Genomic DNA, 23,964 nt, shown 5'->3' on the forward strand with positions numbered 1-23,964 from the left:
ACAAGATATTTTTAGAGTATTAAAAACTTTGTCATGAATCTTTTTGAACTGTGCCAAATCAGTTTTTGCGTTGACTGCTTCCAAAGGCAGTATGCCTTTTCAAACCAAGCCAAAAAAAAAAAAAAAAAAAAAAAAAAAAGTGTTGAAAAATGTGGTGTTTATGAGACTGCAACTTTCACTCAGCCGATTTTGGCACCCTGCCATTTATATAAAGGGTCCCAGGGCTGGGTATCGGCAGTGTCTTCACAATACAATACGTATCACAATGCAGTAAATTAAGAATGAAACATCAAAAAAAAAAAATAATAATCACAACTATTATCCCATTTGTTTGTGCAAGTGTTAACAATAATAGCAATGGTCAAAAATGCTTCACAACCTGCTGTTCAATGTTTATGCCTTAAAATATATTTATTTAAAAAGAATACAAATACTGTAAATCATAATAAATTTAACATTTTGCACAGTTCTTGAAAACAAATGTTTTTTTTCTTAAAGTGCTGAACCTGACATAAATTAAAAAGTAATTTCTATATGCAGATACTTATTAAAACAAATATAATTGTACGTTAAATTCAAAGTATGAGCAAAACACTTAATGTGTGTCATATTAGCTTCACGAGCAGCAATAACCATATTGGAAGCGTTATCAGTCACTATTGCAGGGTTCTTGTCTGCAATGCTCCATTCTTTGCTAGCTGATTTTAGCAGATCTGCAGTATTCTCACCAGTATGGCTTTCCAGTAAAGTCCTTGTCTGGAGGACGCTCAAGACCAGTGTCCAGTCTGTGGATATGTGTTGACAGGTAATTGTTACGTATGATTCTGTTGCTGGTAAGGTCCAGCTATCACACGTGAACGCTACCCTCACTGCCCTAGAAAGCTCTTGTATGATCTGTCGTTTAACACGCTGGTATAAATCAGGAACAGCAGTTTCAGCAATATAACGACAGGTAGGAACAGTGTACCTTGGCTCCAAAGTGTTTATTATTTTTTGAAACCCTTCGTTTTCCACAGTACAGTAGGGACTCAAATCCTTGCAAATAAAACGCACTTTGGACTGAGTTATATTTTTAGCTTGCACTGATGTTGCAGATAATTTTGAATGGCTAAAGTTTTCTATTGTAGGTTGTGCGTAACGAGTGGTCACACTTCCTTTGCCATGGCTGTGTGTGTAACTGCGATGGAGATGGTGTGCCGTCAATCTGATGGTGTTGTTTTAAGTGAAAACACAGACTGGTTGTGTTCCCTGAATATTGATTCGAGCCTTGCATATTTTACACACAGCTCAAGTCTTATCAAGAACTTGAGGCGAATCCTTGACGCAGCTAAAACCAAAATGAATCCACACTTTTAAACAGGCTGGAGCAGGTTGAATTTTGCTGTCACTCTCCATAGCTTGATGAGATGATTAGGGAACATTAATAACCCGCCTGCGCTCAGCTTCCCGTGTGCTTGACGAAACATCCTTAGCTACACATTTGGTATGTGATGCTCCTAGGATACATATGAATAAATAATATTATCAGAGTTCACATGAATTAATGCACAAACATTGTTGTTATATCAAGTTTATATGCATAGAAAAAATTCAAAATAAAATAAAAAATGATATGGGTCACTATATTGATAATCGTATTGTCAAGAAAAGTATTGTGGTATATCGTGTGTATCGATGTATCGGCACACCCCTAGTCCCAATATGTGTCTTTCTCTTGTCTGGTTAACTGGACTAGCCCTTGTTCTTGGGTTGATGTGTTAGGAAATGAATATTGATTCAATAAGTTTATTTATTACTTTGTTGGCAGTAAACATCCCTTGATCTGAGAGTTACCCATTTTGACCAGACAATTTTTTTTTGAATAGTAGATTTGTACAGCTTTAATATAAACTGTTCCTGTGCCATTATTTACTAAAATGTAGGTGATAGGTTATTGGGATCTAAAAGGTTTAGTCCTTTTTTTCTTTTCATGGATACACCTGCCTGTGTTGAAATTTAATCTTTTGCAAAGGGGATATTTAACACTTGAATTGATTCCTTCTGCTACAACACCACCCTCCTACGGTATTTCTGGGATAAAATGGGTTAAAAAATGTAAATGGCTTTTCTTATTTCTAAATGTATTAAAAACCCAGACGTGATCTATGTTCGCCTCTATTTCTCTCTAGAGTTTGCAGTAGGGTGACATGACCTCAGAGTATATTGTGCATTTCAGCACTTTAATGACGCTCTGAAGTTGCTGTCCTTTTGAAACCACATTCTTCCCCGTAAGGGCTTCTTGAGGAAACTATCTGCAATATAGGCGCACAAACTGAAGCGTATATTGTTGTTTGTTTTTTTTTTTTGGTTTGTTTTTTTTCAACATAATAACAAAAAAATACTGAAAAATATAATTACATTACTTCCTCTCCCCTGCAAAACCTGTTGAATAAAGGGTTTGCTACGATAGTGCAAACTGCAAGTATCTTTTGGGTCTGGAGATAGATGGCACTAGAAACACCCTTAGGGCTATGAAAGCAATATAGTTTTAGATTGTTAATTCAACAGTCTAGTGCAGTCCCAGAAATGTGATCTGGGGCATCTAAATACCTGACAATATAACACATCCTCTCCCCTGCTGATGAATGTTTATATCTAACAGGACAAGCAGGGTATTCCTTGGTGGTTGGGACTAAGTTACAAAGGAATATTTCAGTATGATCACCATGACAAAGTGAAACCAAGAAAGGTAAGTGTCTATTCAATGTTAATCATAAAAAAAAAAAAAAAAAAAAAAAAAAAAAATCTCGAAGGAAAATCATATGTTACTATGGCAAGCAATGCATGTATGGAGTGGCTGAAGGTTTCTGCTCATTGGGCAGATTTAATGGTGCTGGGTAACTTGCCAGACATTACATTCTAGACTGTCAATGCACTTAGTGTGTTTATTCCACTGATGATGGTTCTTTCTGAGGTTATAGACAACTAGGCGTTCTCCCATGAACTCTGGGTGACCACACAGAGGATTTAAAAATATAAAACAAAAGCTGGAGCAATTATTTTCATATTTTAAATGCAGGACGACAGTACACTCTATTCTTTAAAACAATGTTGCTGTTTGGGTGTGGTGAGCTTTTGTTCAACGAACATAAGCCTTCTTCCCCAGGAGGCCAAATGGAAGCAAATAACAAGAAACTAATAATAGTTTAGACTGGAAAATTTTAGGTTTTGTAATTTGTGGTTCTAATGAAACCGCACTCATCCCCAACATGTGGTGTCTTCATTCTGATGACACTCCTAATGCCCTGTCAGGAGGGCTATTGTCTTGTAAGTTGCAGAAGAGCATTGAAAGTGACTCGCTACTCATCTGTAAAACAATAGGTCTTTATGAATCACATTAACCACCGTGATATGTTTGCAATATTCTCTGCTTGTGTTTGTGTGCCTGTTTGCTAGTGTCTTTCTGAAATATGTTTTAACCCCCTGTGGTTGAATAAAGTAGACTAGCAGGGTCTTTAGTGTTACGCCTCTTCTGTCTAATTTATTGCAAAAAGGTGTTTTATACATATAGAGCGGACAATATTAGTGCACGTTATTAGTATCCTTGGTTAAATGTAGGGGTTGTGAATTTTAAGGACCCATTTTCAGTGCTTAAAATGTGTATTTTTTCAGAAGTTTTAGTTGCAAGTCATTTAACACACAATTATATTAGCTACTTACAGATATATTAGTGTATGGTAAAGTTGAGCGCCTCGGAGTAATTTCATTTTAATTTAGTGTTCCCCAGATTAACGGAAAGCAGAAGCTGTGCTTTCATCTGACTTGTATGGTTTTCAAGGCATCAGCAGTCTGGTTCCATTAGCAGTAAGCAGAGCGTAAGCAAGTCAGCTGTTGATGGCTCTGCTGGTAACACTATGAAGGTGCTGATGTGTTGGGGGTTACGGCTTTCAGATGAGACGTGCAACTATGGTCCAGTCTGATCTGTGAACCACAAAGAACTCTGGGGATGGAAATAAGACTTACATTGCATAGCAGATTGACCCATTCCAGTTTCTACTACAGTATTTTCCTAGTTACACACTTGATATGGCTACCTATATGGCGCTACTGTCAGTGATTTTGGCTGGCATGGATCAAACTGTCATGAAAGTCTTATTTGTATCCCTGAACTCCCCAAACTTCCTGGAGGTTTTTCTCAAGATATGTCCTAGAAATAATTTATTCCTTTTTATTTGGAAAAAGTGTAACGGTCTTGACACGGGTTGTATCAACAAACTGGAGAAGTGCAAACGTAATACCGATCCACAAAAAGGGAGAGAAAACCGAACCAGGTAACCACAGACCAGTAAGCCTGACTTTTTTGTTATGTGTAAACTTATGGAAACTATAATAAAATCCAAAATGGAAAATTACCTGTATGGTAACAGTATCCTGGGAGACAGTCAGCATGGTTTTATGAAAGGGAGATCGTGTCTAACTAACCTGCTTGATTTTTTTTGAGGATGCAACATCGACGATGGATAATTGCAAAGTATTTAACATGGTTCATGTAGATTTCAAGTAAGCTTTTGACAAAGCCTCGCATAAACGATTAATTGTCAAACTGAACGCAGTAGAGATCAAAGGAAATGCATGCACATGGATTAGGGAGTTGTTAACATGTAGAAAACAGAAAGTATTGATTAGAGGAGAAACCTCAGAATGGAGTGAAGTAACCAGTGGAGTACCACAGGGATCAATCAGTATTGGGTCCTGTGCCATTCCTAATCTACATTAATGATTTAGATTCTGGTATAGTAGGCAAACTTGTTAAATTTGCAGACAACATACAAATAGGAGTGGGAAACACTGTTGCAGCAGCAAAGGTCATTCAGAATGATCTAGACAAGATTCAGAACTGGGCAGACACATGGCAAATGACATTTAATAGAGAAAAGTGTAAGGTACTACACGCAGGCAATAAAAATGTGCATTAATATATGGGAGCTATTGAAATTGAAGAAGGAATCTATGAAAAAGATCTAGGAGTTTTTGTTGACTCAGAAATGTCTTCATCTAGGCAAAGTGGAGAAGCTATAAAAAAGACCAACAAAATGCTCGGATATATTGTGAAAAGTGTTGAATTCAAATCAAGGGAAGTAATGTTAAAACTTTACAATGCGTTAGTAAGAACTCATCGAGAATACTGTGTTCATTTCTGGTCACGTCGCTACAAAAAGGATATTGCTGATCTAGAAAGAGTGCAAAGAAGAGCGACCAGAATTATTCCGGGCTTAAAAGGCATGTCATACACAGACAGGCTAAAAGAACTGAATCTGTTCAGTCTTGAACAAAGAAAACTACGCGGCAATCTGATTCAAACATTCCAAATTCTAAAATATATTGACAATGTCGACCGAATTGACTTTTTTGACCTGAAAAAAGAAACAAGGAAATAAGTGGAGATTAGATAAAGGGGCATTCAGAACAAAAAATAGGAGGCACTTTTTTACAGAGAATTGTTGGAGTCTGGAACCAACTTCCAGTTGAAGCTGACACCCTGGGATCCTTCAAGAAACTGCTTGATGAGATTCTGGTAACAATAAGCTATTAACAACCAAGCGAGCAAGATGGGCCGAAAGGCCTTCTCTCGTTTGTAAACGTTCTTATGTGTGTGCCCCATTTAAATTAACATATTGTAGCCTCAAACAAAAAGAATGGTTTTGGTTCAGAAATTGTCTGGCAACTGTATATCAAATGCTAAACAAAATCATTCAATTGCTGATTGCTGAATTGCTCAGAAGTGAATCATTTTAAAACAGTGCAATATCAGACCAACTTCAGTTCCATTCAGACAGATTTTGAACAGTAAACCCACCATAGGCATTCAGCCAGGCATTGGAATTCAGAGTAACTAATGTGTATGTTCTGTAGTATAACAAGCCTATTATTTTATAATCGGTTAAGTTTACAACAAACACTTTTCTTGTAAAATTAATTTTAAAAAAGCAAGCCGGTAGCAGTAGAGCCTGTATATTTAGGCTAGACAAAGTAAATTATATTGAGAACCCCATTCATTTTACATGAAGAGTTGATTAATGAAGATTCAGGATCATGATACCGCTCTTACACTATGCATCTAACCTAGGGGTAAAAATTCCAAAGGGGCTTCAACTAGCCAGATCTCATAAGACATGAGCTACCAATTACATTTCAGTAGGATTTGACTCTTTTATATTGAAGAGCAGTACCAAATCTGCTCATGTTTTGTGACCCCAGCAGTTTATCCATAGCACTGGATAAAGGCGTCTGCTAAGAAATAAATAATACAAAATAAATATTAACTGGTTTTCTGCTTCAGGCATGATACTAAATTCATTTGAAACATGACCAGGGTACTTTTTTAGCTGTAAAAAAAAAAGGATCTGTAGGAAGCTACAAAGCAAGCAATTAACTAAAAACAAACCTGCTTCTCTGCAGTAAAATTAAAGAAGAATTCCCAAACTAAGGGGCTTGTCACGTGAGAACTGTTGAGAACTGTTGAGAGCCTGTGTAAACCACTTTATAATGAATACCATTCCTAGGGGCTTCTCATGAATATTCCTTAATTGTGAGGTTTTGTGATTTCATTTGTGTTGTAAACATCTTAAGCCAGTAAAAGTTTAAGCTGATTATTTTGTACATTGGTGCATGGCTTCTCTATAGAATGGCTTCCAATTCTCTATAGCACCCAAATTACTGGCAAATAAAATCTCAAAGAAACGGCTGTATTCCCTTTCCACTTGTTTATTAAAACCATATGGTACCCAACGTGCATTATTTGTTTATTAATTTATTATTATTGTGGCTTTATTTTATATAACAGGACGTTTCAAATAATGTTACTTTTAAAGAGATATTTCGTACTGATCGTTGGTCTACAAGCTCTCTTGCATACTATTGATGTAAATGGGTCCTTTGAGTCCCCAGTAACCACATTAAATAGCCTGTATCAATCTCTTGGACAGAAGTTGGGTTGTCCTAAATCCCATATGTTCACTAAGGTGCAGTGTAAAATAAAATTTAAACGTGGTTCTGTGCTTGTGGTGCATAGTGAATTATTACATCTACATTGTCCTCATTTTGAGTTTACTATAATAAACACACACTGTAGACCCTACTTTTGCAGTTGTACCTGATTTGGGGGGCTGAATTCCCATATTTGCCAGACCACAATTTCTAGGTACGCGTAGCAGCTGCCTGGTATTTAATCACCTTTTTGCATCATAGTCCCAAGAAAAGTTGAGGTTAATGGCATTAAACATAGTAAAATATCAGATTTGTATAACTCTAGTTTTCTCATCTCAGTTCTGTAACCAGACTACTACCTCACAATTAACTGACAGTATAAACAAGTCTTTGAGGATGAAGGTTGGGGTTCAAGGGAAGTATTAGAAGACAGTGAGCAATTTGAATGGCTGGTACACTACGTAGCAAAGGTCAAGCACAGCAGCCATTAGTTAAAGTGGGTTGTTTAAAATTGCAAGGAACTTACTGTATTCACAAATAAAGTTTTTACAGAGCCAACATGGTATATTAATGCATTGGTTGGAAAAACTAATCATGTTTAATAAATGCAGCCTCTCCTGGTGGAGTCAAGTTATCTGCTTCATACTTTTTACTTTTGCACAGCAGTTTCCCTAGTTAGATGATGAGCGAATAATATTTCTTCAGCCAAAGAAGCAGGCACGGTAATTTAAGACCATAATGAAAAACGGTAAATGTAGTGCGAGTTTTGTACTAAAGCAGGTTCAGCTGTTACAGAGAAAACTAAATGTATTTCTTAAACTGATCATTTTAAGAAAGGTGAAAGCAGAATGCAGAGGAATACTTGGGACTGTAATTAGGAAGTGTATTGCTGAGGGGGGGGAAAAACACATAGGGAATCAAAAATGAATTGTACTGCAGTGTACTTGATTGCAGTAAAAAAAAAAAAAAAAAAAAAAAAATGACATTCACTATTTCAAGCTCTTCTGATTGTTCCGATGAAAAATATCTAAAATATATGACAATGTGCTTGCTGTGGTGTATTTAATATCGTAAAAAGCAGAATGAAATCATAGACCATTGCAGTCATGAGTTGCAGAGATTGACTATTCAGCAGAATGAAGCAACACACAACAAACCATTAAGTTACTATTTTAGAATCACTTTAGTGTCTTGGCAGGATGTTGTATTTTAAGCAGTTGAATATTATATCAACCAGCTTACTCCTGAAATGGCATCCATCAATTGGATTTGACAACCTTTTTTTTTTTTTTTTTTTTGGCGTAGGATCTATTGGAAACATTGTGTCAAAAGCCATCTACACAAAATTCAATAAATTACCAAACATTGTTTTTCCATCCTCCCTTTCCTACACCCCAAAAATGACCAATCTTTGTGTCAGATTCCTCCATTTTTTACTGAACAGTTTAGTTGGCTACCAACCGTACTGGCATTAGTACAAGTGCATCACTGCATTATCAATGTTTTAATGCAAACTGGCAATGGGAGACTTCAGACCAGGCTCTAATCTGATGCATCGATTCACCAATGTGTAATCGAAGCTCAGGGAATTTACAAACAGATGATTTGTATTCGATGTTCTGATTGAATTGTTACATCTCTACTGTTTATTGAAGACCTCTGTGCACTTGAACTTTTTCACTCCTAGACTAAAACCAGCTTTTCATTTCGTCATACTCCAAGCATTATTGACATGAATGCTAAGTGCTGTTTCTCATTGTTGTAACGCGTTTCTATTGGCCCAGGTTTGCAGCTAATTGTTAATCTTGGTGTCGTTATTTCTTCATGTGCAGTCTGGAAAGCATACAAAGAGACCATGAATTGTTATACAGTGTCCGCCTGTAATAAATGAACACGCTTACTTTGGGTCATCATAAAAAAAGAAAATGGAAAAGATGTCTTTTGAAAACTGTAAAACGATTATATCTTTGACAGTTAGTTCAAGTCCAGAAGTTGGAGTCCAGTGTTGTAGCCCCAGAAAGGGATTTGGAGGATTATGGCATGTTGCTCAATATTTACAATTTTTTTTCAATAGCAGACTGTCTTGCCAAGCTTTTTTCTGCTCATGAGAACATGATATAAGCAAGTAAATCACTGTTTACTGTATGTTAATCCTGGAATGGAAGATGTCATGACTTGGTAGTTACTGAGTGACTCATGTACTGTAGGAGTGGTGATTCGTTAATTTATTTACTGAGCTCATCCCACCCATTTTTAATATAGCTGTACGGATTGTGATCGGCGCAGACATATAAAAAATATTACAGGAAAAAAGATTGTCTGTAATGAAACTCTTTTGCTGAAAATGCACTCTGATCTTTCCCAAAAAGGCAGGAAATCCATTGGGAGCCATATGTGAGATTGTGGTTTCAGAATAAGATGAAGGAACATCTTGGAAACATTAGTGTGTCTGCTTTCCGAGAGAATGGATCCAGTATGTTTGTGCTGGGATATACTATCAACACCGAGGAAAGCTGGCCCTTTCTGAAGAAGGATTTGGATATTTGCAGTTGGGGTTTGAATTCCATGGGAGGGGGAGGGGGCGAGAGAGAGCGAGAGAGGGAAGATAGGCTGACCCATACTTTGATTAATACTGCAAGGTGATTTAATATTCAGTAAACCGTTTGCTTTCTTTAGATACCCTTTCATTTAATAGTATTAAATAATTTGTTGACCAGAATATTTCTGTCTAAACCGCCATTATTACATTGTATTTTGTTATTTTGAGGAATGGTTGTTCCCAAAATAGGACTTCTGTGAACTTCAAGATTTTATATTATTTGAATGTTCCTAAAATTCCACGAACAAATAAACCTTCATTTCCTGCTTCAATTACCATGTAGTATAATAAAAATATTTTAGAAGATGTAATCTAAAATAAATTTACCAACAAGAGTTCATCAGAAGAGTATACGTTTAATTCTTTATGTTGGATTACAGCTACTTCTGTTCATCATCTTAGTAACTACACATGTCGAAAATGTAAGATTTGTATTCATTTTCAAAAGCTGAAGCATGTTTTGGAATGATGAATTGCAGCTGTGTAAATATGACCCCTTTTCAGTGAGCATTTATACACTAAATATCGTTCTCCAAAAAAGCACATGCATCAATTTATCGACGTTATGAAAGGATAAAAAAAAAAAAAAACTATTATGCATATTAAATTGATTACATTTGTTTATATGTACAGTATGTAGTAATTAAAAATTATGTGTGTTTTTTTTTTTTTTTTTAAACTTATTTGTGTTGATTTGTACCACTGGGGGTTTAAGCAAAATTTTAAAAAAAAGTTTAAATCCATAACAATTAACAACCAATCAAGAGAAGAAAAAAATAAATAAAAAAAAAATAAAAAAAAGTTGTTACTGTCCTCAGCAGTTTAGTAAAAAGAGTGTTGTCCATGGCTTATATTTGAATTGTGTTAAGGAACATGAGTGTCCACATTTTGTTTTAATTCAAGCGATGACAGGCACTTGCTTACAATCAATCTGCCCAGCTTTACTGAATACCCGCTCACTAGGGACTGACGTTGCCGTGATGCTTAATACTTCTGACCAAATATACAACTTTTGGAACGAACTTGATTGTTTTTCTTCATTTTTACTCTGGGGTAGTTGAGATTAATAAATACAGATTTTGTTTGAAGTTTTATAGGGTGCCATCTCATTAAATGGTCACGCAGATTAGTTGTGTTACCAGAGTATCCCAAACATTAGTTTCTTGCCATCTTACTTTAGAAAATAATTGCCGAACATCGGAAGGCATTGTAGCTCGGTCAGCACAGTATTTGTAAGTATAGCACAACGCTATTAACTTGCTGTGTTTCTTTGAAGACTCCTGCACAGGTGCAATCCCATCAGTAAACACTCACAGGGGGCGGGGCAGGGGGAGACGGTGAGCTCAATCACATGCAGATTCAGTGAGTCAAACCTGCGGGGAGCAGAGAAGCTCTACGCTTAATGCAAAAAATAATTGCAAATTCCAAATTTTAATAAAAAATAAAAACTTTTCTTTGCTTAAACTCTTTACACAAAAATGATGCACACGCTTGACTATTGATAGTTGTCAAACAGTAGAATGCATCGATAAATCAATCCATCATCTCAGCCTTACATTAATGCTTTTAGATCGTTAGCGTATAGATTCAAAGTATCCTAAACCATACAATCTAGCAATTCTAGCAAGTTATTAGAAGTTGTTTTTGTGGTTCAACTTAATCATATTGGAAAACAAAACACACTGTAAACAGTGTGGGTTTCTTTTTATTAAATGCAGATTTTGAGGGTTTCTATGAGACTTGGTGGATTGGAAAAAAGTTCTCATGGATGAATCTTTTGTTTAATGTGGATTTATTCTAATGAAAAAACACGATAGCTCTTGGCTGTAAATGAAGCATTCTCCATTTAATTGCAGTGTGATTGGCATCCCAATTTGGAATGTGACTTAGGGCACTATTCACACAACTGTTTTAGACTGCTTAAAGCTTTGTGAATAAGGCCCACAGTATAAGAAAACCCCTAACTACACGGTTTGTGTAATTGGATGATCAATCCACACCAGCATTTAATGCACTATGTGGGATTTATGGCAAGTTTTAGAAGTTTCTCTTACTGTGAAGAATATTGTGCTTGGCAGAAAGTTGAGCAAAGCTGTACTAACTCAGCACTTTGCACAGGACAGTGCGACAAGGAAAAAATATCTGTATAATCCATGTGCTGTGTAGAAGCTCCTGTCTGTATATTTGTGCACAGGTTTGTTTGCTTCTGCATGTGTAGTACACAACAAACAATGTGCAGAGAACAGACTCGTTTATTCTTACAGAATAACTTGTGAGTGCAAGTTTAGCAATTGTTTTTACAAAACAAGCCATAAATTGTGTTCCTGTGTGTGGATGTGGATGCGACATTGGGTTTGGCGCTCCTGGGGTTGAGGAGGTAGGATCCGGCTTAGACTGTTTCTCCTCACCGATCTGCAGTGACCCCTACAGGCCAGGTGCTGAGTGACCTTGGGGGCGGATATTTGCTGGGCTGGTCTTTGTCCTTCAGAGGCTGGTAGCTTGCGGACATCCGCTCTCAAGTTACTGGATGTAAAAAGACGGTGATTGGCCCATGGGATTGGAGGACGCCCAGCTTCGGGTCCCTGAGCTGTGGGGAATTGCTACAGTGAAGGAGAAAAATAAATAATAATTGGCCATTATTATATATATATATATATATATATATATATATATATATATATATATATATATATAATATATATAATTTAGTAAATCATACTTCTCATGGGTGATAAATGGTTAAAGTAAAACATTGACCTCCCTTCTTTTTTTTTTTTTTTTTTAACAATTATTTGTTTTAATTTGTTGCAGTTTGGAATGCCAAATTATTATTCAGCCTAGCCGTACACGGTCAGCAGTGGCATAGCTTGAATTCGAACTGGTGAGCTCCAAGCTATAGTGCGCATCCCAAAAACATGAAGCTGGACTAACAGACATATCATATTGTTTAGTAAGCCTAAAACAATGGTCATAGAAAACTAAACTATTCAGTAACCCTGATAATTAAATTAGCAGATTCGAAGTGAACCCATGTATTTTATTTCTCTGTAGTTTTATATAGATATTGTTTTATTTCAAAGAATAAACATTATCAGTGTTGGATTAAATGGGGCATGCTTTTGTATTTCATTTGAAAAAAAGAAAAGTTTTCCAAATTCCGAATTCTTTCCATTGTTTTTCAGACTGTTTTATAATTCTTAGATTTTTCTTTTTTTATTATTTTTTTTTTTAAATCTAATATCCCCATCCCCTTAGTTAAGTATCATTTGTGATGGCTTTATCTCGAGATCGACCTCTTGCCAGGGAAGCTAGTCTAGCATAGAATTGTACTCCATAGCTTTTTATAGTGTCATTACTGTTTAGTATGGCCCTGTTTATTGTGGGTTCTAAATAGATTTTTGTGTGCTGCACTCTTCTTATTCAAGTACTTTTCAATATCAGTTGGAAGAGACCCATGTCTTTTGAACATCTATGAATCGGGCTATAATTATAATACTCTGAACAGGAGCAATGCAGTGTGAAACTGTTTCTGGTGTCCCTTTTGCTGTTTTATAAATACTTTTTTTAGATGGAGGCTTTACATCTTTTATTCTTTCACTTTCTAAAAGTTGAAGAAAATGAAACACGTTTGTTTGGAATATTTTAATAGTTGTTTTTTTTTTTTTTTAAGACTGCAGTGTTGTCTATGGCTTGCTGAGATGAATGGCATGCTCTACCCCACTAAGCTTTCTTAATAATCCCTCCCAGCAATACCATTGCAGATTAGTGTGCAGGAAGTGGAACCCCTCTGGGAGACAGGAGTCTGGGGGAGGGTTAGAATGCTTTCCCTCTCCAATGGGCGGAAACACAATTCAGCAGCATTCACTCGCAGATGGTCACCGTTCTCATCTTGTTTCTGAATGCCTTTGGGAATTTTCAGAGTGGTTGAGTGAGTGGCGTGAAGGGGGGGGGGGGGGGGGGGGGGGGGGACTTGCTAAAGTTATTGTAAGAAAGTGCAAAAGAGAAGCACAGTACTGGAAAAGAGCTACTTACATTCCAGGAAAACACACCCAGTGTCTGAGTTTCCCCTGACTTCTAGAAGCAGCAACTGAAAGAACTTTTTGGATTGTCTGGTTAACTCTGCTACGTGTAGATTTTTCTCTGGATTTAGTGGACACAATGAAACGTGTATGCTGAGCATTTGTATTCATTCTGCTCAGGTGTTCCAATGGAGGCAGCTTGAAAACCTGTACTTCAGGGAAAAAAAGTTTTCTGTGGAAGTGCATGACCCGCGCAGGTAAGTCCAACCCTTTAAGTCTTTTGAGGACCTTTTTTTTCATATTGCTGCTTTTGTTTTGATGTTTCTAAAGGCTACCAAGTTGTTTTTGTGAAATAAGATCATGGACAAGGACAGGTCTATGTAAAGATAGTGTACCTACTACTTTTCATAACCTGTCTCAGTTTTGATAACATGATTTTTTTTTTTATGTGTAGCAGTATTTGTGTGTGTTCCTTTTTATATGCTGAAATATGAGCCTCTTTAAAGCATTATAGGTTAGATGTGTAGTTGAGTTTATGACCTGTTGTGATTTACAGCTTTTCTGGTTCTTGATCGGTGTGACCTGTGCATGTAAAATAAAAAATTACGCACCCAGCATATTCTGTAAAATGCAACCTTTTAAATACATTATATAGTATTACCACAAAGGAAGATTATACTTTAAGCATTAATGTGAAAGTTTGTCAAATGGAATTCTTGCTGCTTCTAGACAACTTGGTAATTTGCTCAGGGCATCTTGCTAAAATTGATATTTTATACTAGTCTGTGTTTCTGTCTTAAATTGCAAGGGCAGAGTGTTATTGCTTAAAAGTGCTACCACTTGTATATCCTTTAAAAAAAAAAAAAACTTGTATAATTATTATTGAATCTTTGGGATTTCTAAAAACAAAATTGCAAATGAAAACATGTGCTACAGTTGTTTTCCGCTGCAAGTGTCATTTTAGCAAGCATCACGTGATAAATAGTGAACAGTAAATAAAGCCATCTTAACATTACTGTAGCTGGCAGTGTGTTTCGTCAGCTGTAGCCTCTAGGAGTCGACAATAACCGTGTTTTAGCTTTTTTTTTAGGGTTTTTTTTTTTTTTAGTTAGCCAGTTGCCAAAAGCAGACTGTTACTGTAAAGCATAATTGATACAAACTTAATCTTGTCTGCTCATAGTAAACTAGTCATAACAGATTGTAGGTACAATTATAATTTTGATTTATTTATTACTAAGCTACTGTATGTATTTGACATTCCCCCTCCCCCAGGGCATCAGTGTCGAGAAGAACCTTTGGGCACAGTGGAATTGCAGTGCATACGTGGTATGCCTGTCCTGCACTGATAAAGTCTATTTGGGCTATGGCTATTAGCCAGCACCAATTCTATCTGGATAGAAAGCAGAGCAAGGTGAGTGTTTGTTGCTTTAGTCACGTGTAAAAGACTTTTTTGAGTCAGTTACCATGGAGATGAGATTTAGTGTGCTTCACTGTAGCCTCTAAATTGTTTCCCCTAGTTGACATAGAATGCGGTTTTAATTGGGTAAGACATGGGGTGGTTTGACATATTCTGCTTTATATCCCTGTTGGAAAACCTAATTTTTTCAATTTTGAGTATGCTAATTGTCTTTCACCTAATAACTGAATTGAGGATTAGACCTGAGTACTTGGGTGTAGCAGGTTGTCCAGTAAAACTCTCCATACTTGTAGTTCTGGAATGCAGCACTGGTGTTTTCAGGGTTGCCTGCACCTTTCTGTTTTTCACATCCCACACTGTCTAGACAAAGAGTAATTGCAATCACCAAGTTCTGAAATTAAAACATCAGAACTTAAAATGGCACTTCCCCTAAGTCACATATTGTAAATCAGGATCCTTGAACACACATTTCATTTTGCAACCATTTTGCAAAAATGTGTTTACTAGGAAGGTACATTTTTACATACAGTTATCATTTTAGGTCTTAAATAGAAAAAAAAAATGCAGTGGGAGTTGATGGCTTTTTCAAAAATTCCATATTGACCTACAGCTAAGAAGCTTTTTCTTTTTTTTTTTTTTTTTTTTTTTTTTTTTTTTTTTTTATAGTCAAAAATCCATGCTGCCCGAAGCTTGAGTGAAATAGCTATTGACCTGACAGAAACTGGAACACTAAAGACCTCTAAGCTTGCCAACATGGGAAGCAAAGGGAAAATCATCAGTGGGAGCAGCGGCAGTCTTCTGTCCTCAGGTGAGTCTGCATCTATGGGCTGGTCGGCAGGTAGGCATGCCTGAGAAGTTTATTTGTCAGAAACACAAGACCATTGCAAAAACATCCTGCAAAACCATTGGCAACGTTAACACCAAACATTTGTTTATACGTTATGGTATATTTAAAAAAAAAAAAAAATATATATATATATATATATGTGTGTGTGTGTGTGTGTGTGTGTGTGTGTGTGTGTGTGTGTGTATGTGTGTGTGTGTGTGTGTGTGTGTGTGTGTGTGTGTGTGTGTGTGTGTGTGTGTGTGTGTGTGTATATATATATATATATATATATATATATACACATACCATACATAAACATCCTATATATAATATATATATATATATATAATATATATATATATATATATATATATATATATATATATATATATACACACAAAAGATTTGGTTTTGTAGATGAGAGATGGTTTGACCTATTGAGTGTGGATGCTGTATTCTCAAACATGTTTGATTATTTTTGGATAAATAATATCAAATTTAAAAACGCTGCGTAAGGTGTAGTGCGTTTTACTGAGCATGCTAGAAGAATGTAAAATCTATGGGCTGTATGTATAAAATAATTCTGTTTGTAAATACTTTTTCGTAGTACCTTTTTAGGTATTTCATTTAGGTTACAGAGATGTATAAATTAGGGTTACGGTTTCGTATAATCTTTTGTGTGTTTTTAGTCAATGAAAATTATACTTTCATGCCCGTCAGCTCTTCATTTAATATTCATTGTTCTTAAATGTAATTAAATTTTTTATCAAACGTATGTTTTTTTTTAGGCTGTGATGATCCCACTTAAATGCATTCAAGGTCCCAGCACCAATAATAAAAAATACTTTTGCCTTAAAAAATTTGGTGATAGAATACAAACCTGGAAGCTAAGTTGTCCTTGAATAAGAAAATGGTCACATGTCCATCACATACCTCAGTTTGAAATCACGTAATGTATGCTAATAACGCGTGCTGGTGTATAATGAACCTGCATATTGCTGTTTAGTATTCCTTTGTAACCTCTTACAAACTGTAATTGGAAAAAACATTGGTTGTTGTTGGAAAAAGTCCTGGTCTGGGAAAAGGGTTTTGGTTTCATGTCCCAGTGAATCCTTATTCATGGGAAGTAGCATGGTTTCATACACATGGCTCATGTGGTCTTATTATTGGCCACACACACGGATTGAAATCTCACATACTTTGTAAGTGTGATATGAAGAGAGCAGGATACTGTAAGCTTAGTTAGCCTTTCAGGCGTCAGAATTGTTCATTTATTTTGCTGTTACCTGGTTATGACAGGGTGTTATGGAGGAGTTCCAGTTTTTCCAGATATCTTTGAAGACAGAGACTCTGAGCTGAACTATGCTTTAAGACATACATACTTTATAAATAATACATAAATAGGGGCAGACACTGTTTTTAGTCACAAAACCGGTAAATTCTGGAGATCAAAAAAAAAAAAAAAAACAGTATTTGGCAGCATATCCAGACAATCTAATCCATTTGATCATATTAGCCATGGCAGGTACCCTACTATGAATGTCTTCTGCTAAATATATTGCCTGAGTAGAGTTAGGGTGGATATGGATGACTTTGTATCCTGTAATAAAGTTTAAAAGTTGTGTACTGTAGATAGAGAGGTTCTGCTGGGTATGCGATGGGTAGACCAGCAGTGTAAACCTTTTAAAATGCAGCAGGGAAAAATAGCAGTTCTGCAGCTTGTCCATTGATGCAGAAACACATAAGAATATATTTCAAACTGAGGTCAAACCACAGAATGCAGTGCCAATGTAGGGTGTGGCTTTACTGCAGAAAATTCTATATGCTCTGGCTACTAGTGTAGGGAAAGTTTTTTGCTGTATTTGCTGTGTTTACAGTAGTCCAAAGCAGCACCCCCTCCCCTCCCCTCCTCCAACTAATTATTATTAATAGATAATGGAGAACAGCTTTGAAATACTCCACTGGAGCATATTGCTGTCCAAAACTGGGGAGAATTCCCTGTATCTAGGAACAGTTTTGATATTTGTAGTAAAGAGTTGAAAGTGGTATAGTTGCAGTCTTCTAAGAGTCATTAAAAGGAAGTGGGTGGTTCCACTGTAAGTGGGCTATACATGCTAGCAGTCGTTTACAGGAATAAACTGCAGCTCAGCAATTCACCAGCAAATGAAAAAGTGTTCCTAGTCAACCATTGAGTTTTTGTTCTTGCCGAGCCAATTTAAAACGGAAGGGAAAATAATACTTGGGACTAGGAGGGTCAGGATTAGACCTGATACATGCAACAATGATCACACATATTCCAGTTTTAATGTTTTAATGTTCCAGTTTTCCAGTTTTAATGATCCCATGGCAGTAGGTTAAACAGTGCTGCATTGTGCTGTTCATTTCATTTAAATGGGTAAGTAAAAAAAAAAAAAAAAGAGATTTAGCAAAGGAAGCAAAAATGTAGTATCTGCTTTTTTCTTTCCAAATATAAGATAAACATAAATACTGCAACTTCTGTGTTTAATGTGGATAGCATTCCTCACCAGTTTGTGTTGTGAACAAGATAAGAAAAGGCACAGCTGTTGTAGCTGAACAAGTCATGAGTGAACTAAAGCATTCTCTGCAGAGAGGTACAGTGGAGAATGGATTGTCCCAGGGGGGTGTCTAGACGTTCTATTGTTTTCATACTAGGTCCTCTCATTAGAGAAAGGGTTTTCAGCCATCTTCAATACCTTAACCTTGCTTGTCCCCTCCTAAACTTTCATGTTTTCTGTGGAAAACAGTACTAATGTATATTTTGTGTGTTTATCCGTCTGAGGTGTTAAGTTGATAAATGTACCTCACCCCTTTAGTGTAGATAACCTGGAATAGCATGGCATGCTGCATATATAAGATTGGACCAGTTTTCACTGTAGTCTAAAGCCCAGCATACACAAGGAAACATGCTTCCAGAAACATGCTTCCAGATGCAATGTTTCCTCATCATGTATGCTGGCTGTTTCTGTGTGTCCAGAAACCAGGAAACATATTTCACGGAGTAGACCTGGGTTCTACTTTGAGAAACATTTTTAGGAAATGTTTTGCCTTTGGCCAGTCAGGAGAGACTCTGATCGTTGAGTTAATCGGTTATGTAACTTTGCAAGATGGCGACTTCTACAGTAAAGTGTCGCAAAAGGCATGGGCTGATGTCTGGTGCTGTTTCTTTACGTTTGGGTAATGAAACCTGTCTTTTTCTTTTGAACCAGTCGCATCTCCTACAAAGTTCTAATGCAATTATAAGTGCAGCACCACTCAGTGCAATAAGACTTTCATCCATGACCATGCTTGCGTCAGTGTTTTTGTTCTATTTTTAAGAGTGTAGTGGTTAGAATGTAGTTTAAAAAATAGAATGGAAATGTGGTCAACCAAGATTGTAGTAGCCTCCTTTTAGATAGATGTAGGTAGGTCAACCACTGGTTATTTAGCTCAGTGCTGTAGCAGTAACTGTAAAGATGTTTTGGATTATTGTACCTGGTTTACAATTAATATTATATAAAATCTTTTTTTTTTCTTCTTTTGAATCAGTTGTTAACCCCCATTAACCCATAGGGATTATTGCATTGTTTTAATGTTTACCTCTTTAACTATGTTGCTGCTTGAACCATCTTGTGTAAGAAGAGCCACCAAATTCTGCAGCAGGGCTCCTGGCAGACCAGAACAATTCAACAACAGTACAAGTATGCCTATGGCCTAGGGAGTAGTGAATCATCCACACTTTTTCTAGTTGTTTTCATTGTATAGTTATGAGAGTTTATTAGTTGTCCATGAATGTCCTTGTTATGGGTGTTCTCTGGTCAGGAAATCGTGTTGACATGTAGTTTGTCCTGGGGTAGAACAAATGAACAGCTGGCTCCATTTGTTACTCAGGACTGGAAAGGAATGTTGTGTTACACTCACTCAGCTTGCTCTCTACAGTTTTAAGAGATGCATCCTGTGCAGTGATGTCACTACATTAGGCAAAAATTGCAACATGTCCTGGTTTGGCTGTTTGTGAGGAGGAGAGGGATGTTAATTAGTAGGAACCCCCATGTCACTACATTCAAGGTGCTCAGCTACACTTTTTACCAAATAACCTTTACCAAACTTTTATTCTTTTCCCAAGGATTCTGTCGTCTTACAATTTCCACCTTTTGTGTTTGGTAGTTTCTGATTCATCTTTACTCGTATGCAGCTGTACCCTGTATTTTAATACTGGCGGAATGACTACAAAACTGATCTTGTGGGGGTTTTTTTGCCTAGATGTAAAATAACAAAACTTGATGCTGTCAGTTTACAGGGATTTCATACTTGCCCTGTGTACAGTAATGGAACTAATAGAAGTGTTCTAAACTGGCTTGGCCCTCTGCCGAACCCGTCTCGGCTTTCTTATCTTGGTTTGCATTTGCTTCCTGACAAGCATCCTGTCCGTCTGGACAGGTGCACTCATTGCTTATTCCTCTGGCAGTCAACGGCAGTAAACTCAAAACATTGGTGTACTGCGTAGGATTATCATTATAATGATGAAATGTAAGACTTACTGCAGCATAGTTCTGCATCCTGAACTGCCATATATGGGCCTGTTGCCCTTTTCATTACTTACTGTGATCTTTAAAGTCTAACATTTAAAAATAATGTACTGCCTGCAATTAGGTTGGTTCAGGATTCTGAAAAAAAATTCTAATTAGTCCAGTGAATAATGCTAATGGTCAGCATTTTACTACTTTAGCTTTCATTCCAAAAAAGGTATCACTGGTATTATTTTAATATGTAATATACTGGTGCCAGGTTTCTGTATGTTTCTATAAGACCAATTTTACATTTCAGCCAGTTTAAATAGACTAGTGTATAAAGTTATGTTTCCACAAACCTTCCAAACAAAGTTTATTTGAAACCTGTTTTCTGTAGCAGATGTATGACTATTGCTTGCTGTCAGCTTTGTGACGTTGATGTTTATTGACAGGTTCCCAGGAGTCTGATAGCTCCCAGTCTGCCAAGAAAGACATGCTGGCTGCACTGAAGTCCAGGCAGGAAGCTCTGGAGGAGACACTGCGCCAGCGTCTGGAGGAACTCAAGAAGATTTGCATACGAGAGGCGGTATGGTGTTTAGTATACACATGTTTCAATAACAAATAAATTAGTTGTGATAGAAATTAAGGCAGATCTTAGTAACCTTTCATTAGCATTAAATATGGGTAATATATATACATAGAACATCCGTGTCTTAACAGCAGCACACAACCAATCGATGTAAAACACAGAACAAAAAACGTGCTTCACAAACCACTGACATAATTCATTCCAGTAAGAAATGTCATGACCAAATGCAATTGATACAGTTTGCCAAACTGATTATCTGAACTATAATTGTAAATATAATTTAGGGAGTGGGTTTGGCAAGTGCATCAGTTACATTTGACCATGACATTTCTCCCTTTTGAATTTTACATGTAGGTGTTTAAAAAAAAAAAAAGAAAAAAGAAAAAGTTTACTTTTTATGTATGTTGTACTGTTTCCAACTTTAGGTTGTTTTTGAAGTGTAAACCTGTCTATGTCTTTTATGCTTATTATGTCTTTTTTTACGACTATGCCAATTACCAATAATTAATTTTAAGGCAGTTACTGTAGTTATTTTCACACTGTATTCTGCAGGAATCCTTTTCAGCAAGTGTACGTTATTTATTCCATTCATTTCCCCCAGGAGCTAACAGGGAAATTACCTAAAGAGTATCCCTTGGACCCAGGGGAGCAGCCTCCTGCTGTCGAACGGAAGATTGGCACTGCCTTTAAACTGGATGAACAGAACATTCTGCCAAAGGGAGAGGTGAGAGCAAAGCAAATTCATTCATCATCTTACAAATATTACACACCTGCTGAGCAAGTGAAGCAAAAGGGCAAATTTAAATCTTGCATTTCTGTGTGGTTGATTTACAGCCTCCTATGTAGAGGAGATCAGTTCACTGGTTAAAGTCCTGAAATTCTTTTCAGAGAGACAGAATGGCAAAAGAGTGGAGGACAGTTTTTTTTTTTTTTTTTTTGTTATTTTGTTACCAGTTCAAATTGGAAGCTTTGTCGAAATTGAGAAAAAAAACTAAAAAAAATCACAATAAATACTAATGTTACAATTACACCCAGATTAGCAGTAACATATTTAGCATGGCACACCAAGGCAAAACAAAACTGACAAAGACAAAGATAAGGTTGCATTTTTAAATGCAAGTGATACTGAAAAAAAAAAAAACTGCTTTTAAAAATGCAACCTTATCTTTGTCTGGCAGTTTTGTTTTGCTTTGTTGTTCCATGCATCTTTCTAGCAGACCAATTATACTTCTTAATCCACACTGTAAAATTGTAACTTCAACCTGATCATGGTTGTCTGTTTTGAAAGCTCTGTGTAGTTAGAAATATATCTATTTCTATGTGTATTGTTGAAGTGTATTGCTGAGCCTAAAAATAATTGGACATTAATAAATTGGGGAGAAAACAATAAAAAAATAATTGTTAACTACTAAGTAAAATAAATAAATAAATAAAGAATAACAACATGGCTTGTTCTGTTCTCTCCCATTATTTTACTGGGCTCATAACCCTGGACCTGTGTCCATCCAGCTGTGTGGCAGAGCCAGAAACCTCAGTGAAAAGGAGCTTTGTTTCTCTCATCTTTCACTAACTCGAGCGGAACATTTTCTGGCTAAAGTTTCTGGCTCTTATCTGCCCTTTTATTGTGGCTAGTTTTAGTAATGTAACAAGAAACAATACAAACTTAAGCTTGGCAGTTTGTGTAATAAATGTAAGTTTGCAAGAAACAATTTTTAAATGTCTGGCCTATCTTCCCTTAAAAGCTATACAAATTATAATAATGCAGCTTGGGACAATGTGTGACCAGTGTGAGGAGTATACTGTAATGGTTATAGGAGAGGCCATTTCATAATAATGGTGAGTTTTATATACTGTAATTTCACCCTCTTTTGTCTACATAATTGTTTGACCTCTTTTATACTTTAGAAAAAAAAAAACACTGCTCTTTACCACAATATGTGTATGATTGGTTTCCAACCATTCAGTATTTTTCTGCCTCCTAGTTGTTCAATCCTGCCAATCCCATAAAGCTAGTCTGGGAAAGCCAGCCTGCTCAAAGCTTCAGTAACTGTTTCTCTTGCATGGCAGGAGGCTGAGTTGGAACGTCTGGAGCGAGAGTTTGCCATCCAGTCTCAGATCACAGAGGCAGCGCGTCGATTGGCCAGCGACCCCAATGTCAACAAGAAACTGAAGAAACAAAGGAAAACCTCCTACCTGAACGCACTAAAAAAACTGCAGGAAATTGAGAATGCAATTAACGAGTATCGTATCAAATCTGGAAAGAAACCAACGCAGCGGGCTTCTCTTATTATAGAAGGTGAGCAACAGTATCCATACGCATTTATTTACTTTTACATGCCGAGGTGTTCACACTGTCATAAACACACACCCTGTTTCTTGCTTTAAAATGATTCCCAAACGAACCAAACATGTCCTTGCAAGACTGTACAGGCTGTTCTTCAACACCATTATGCATCAGCTACAGTAGTACAAAGCTCAAATAACAGAAACTACAGGCTAAATATTAAGTTTTAAAATGCATTACAAGCAGCCTTGAAAAGTGAGTATGTTTGTTTTTTTTGTTTTGTTTTCAGCTTGTTCATAAGTTTCAAGGTTTGGAATGCTAGTCACTGAAAAGAATTTTCCATGGAACTGGATGTTGACCACCATTGATTTAAGTAATTAAACTGGAAGGATTGTTTGTTCAAGTTCACTGCAGATTGCTGACTAATTACATTGCCTTAAGGTCTTCTCTAGGACAAGTGGAAGTAGTCATCGTTGCTTCACTTTGTAAGGAGATGCTGAAGACAGCATTATAAAAACTTTTGTGTTTAAGTCTTTACTAAATCCAGTTTTAAAATGGCATGTTTTATTTAATGTTATTAAACTTTGTATTATTTTTTACAGCAGCAAATATTGGCACTGAAGACGGTTCGCTGTCAGACTCCTTTGTTCTTGAGGATGGTAAGTTGGTTCTAGAAAGGTATCTTTTTTGGTCCTTTTTTTCTCTTATTTATTGCTCCTTTGTAAGACTCAGCTGATAACTAGTGACGTCTGCTGA

The 23,964-nt window shown here is 36.5% G+C and overlaps 1 protein-coding gene across 6 annotated transcripts in view; it reads left to right on the plus strand.

The window, feature by feature from the left end:
- The window catches only part of LOC121318204 (FERM domain-containing protein 4A), a 138,349-nt gene that overhangs the window by 105,856 nt on the left and 8,529 nt on the right, over window positions 1-23,964 (plus strand). For all 6 annotated transcript variants that reach the window (XM_041254634.1, XM_041254633.1, XM_041254632.1 and 3 more), the window contains exons 11-18: window positions 2,642-2,728; window positions 13,765-13,841; window positions 14,857-14,995; window positions 15,668-15,809; window positions 20,788-20,921; window positions 21,526-21,648; window positions 22,992-23,220; window positions 23,811-23,867. In XM_041254634.1, the coding sequence (XP_041110568.1) occupies window positions 2,642-2,728; window positions 13,765-13,841; window positions 14,857-14,995; window positions 15,668-15,809; window positions 20,788-20,921; window positions 21,526-21,648; window positions 22,992-23,220; window positions 23,811-23,867 (988 nt within the window). The remainder of the gene's footprint in view (window positions 1-2,641; window positions 2,729-13,764; window positions 13,842-14,856; window positions 14,996-15,667; window positions 15,810-20,787; window positions 20,922-21,525; window positions 21,649-22,991; window positions 23,221-23,810; window positions 23,868-23,964) is intronic.

This window comes from Polyodon spathula, chromosome 7 (assembly GCF_017654505.1).
Source record: "Polyodon spathula isolate WHYD16114869_AA chromosome 7, ASM1765450v1, whole genome shotgun sequence".
NCBI lineage: Eukaryota > Metazoa > Chordata > Actinopteri > Acipenseriformes > Polyodontidae > Polyodon > Polyodon spathula.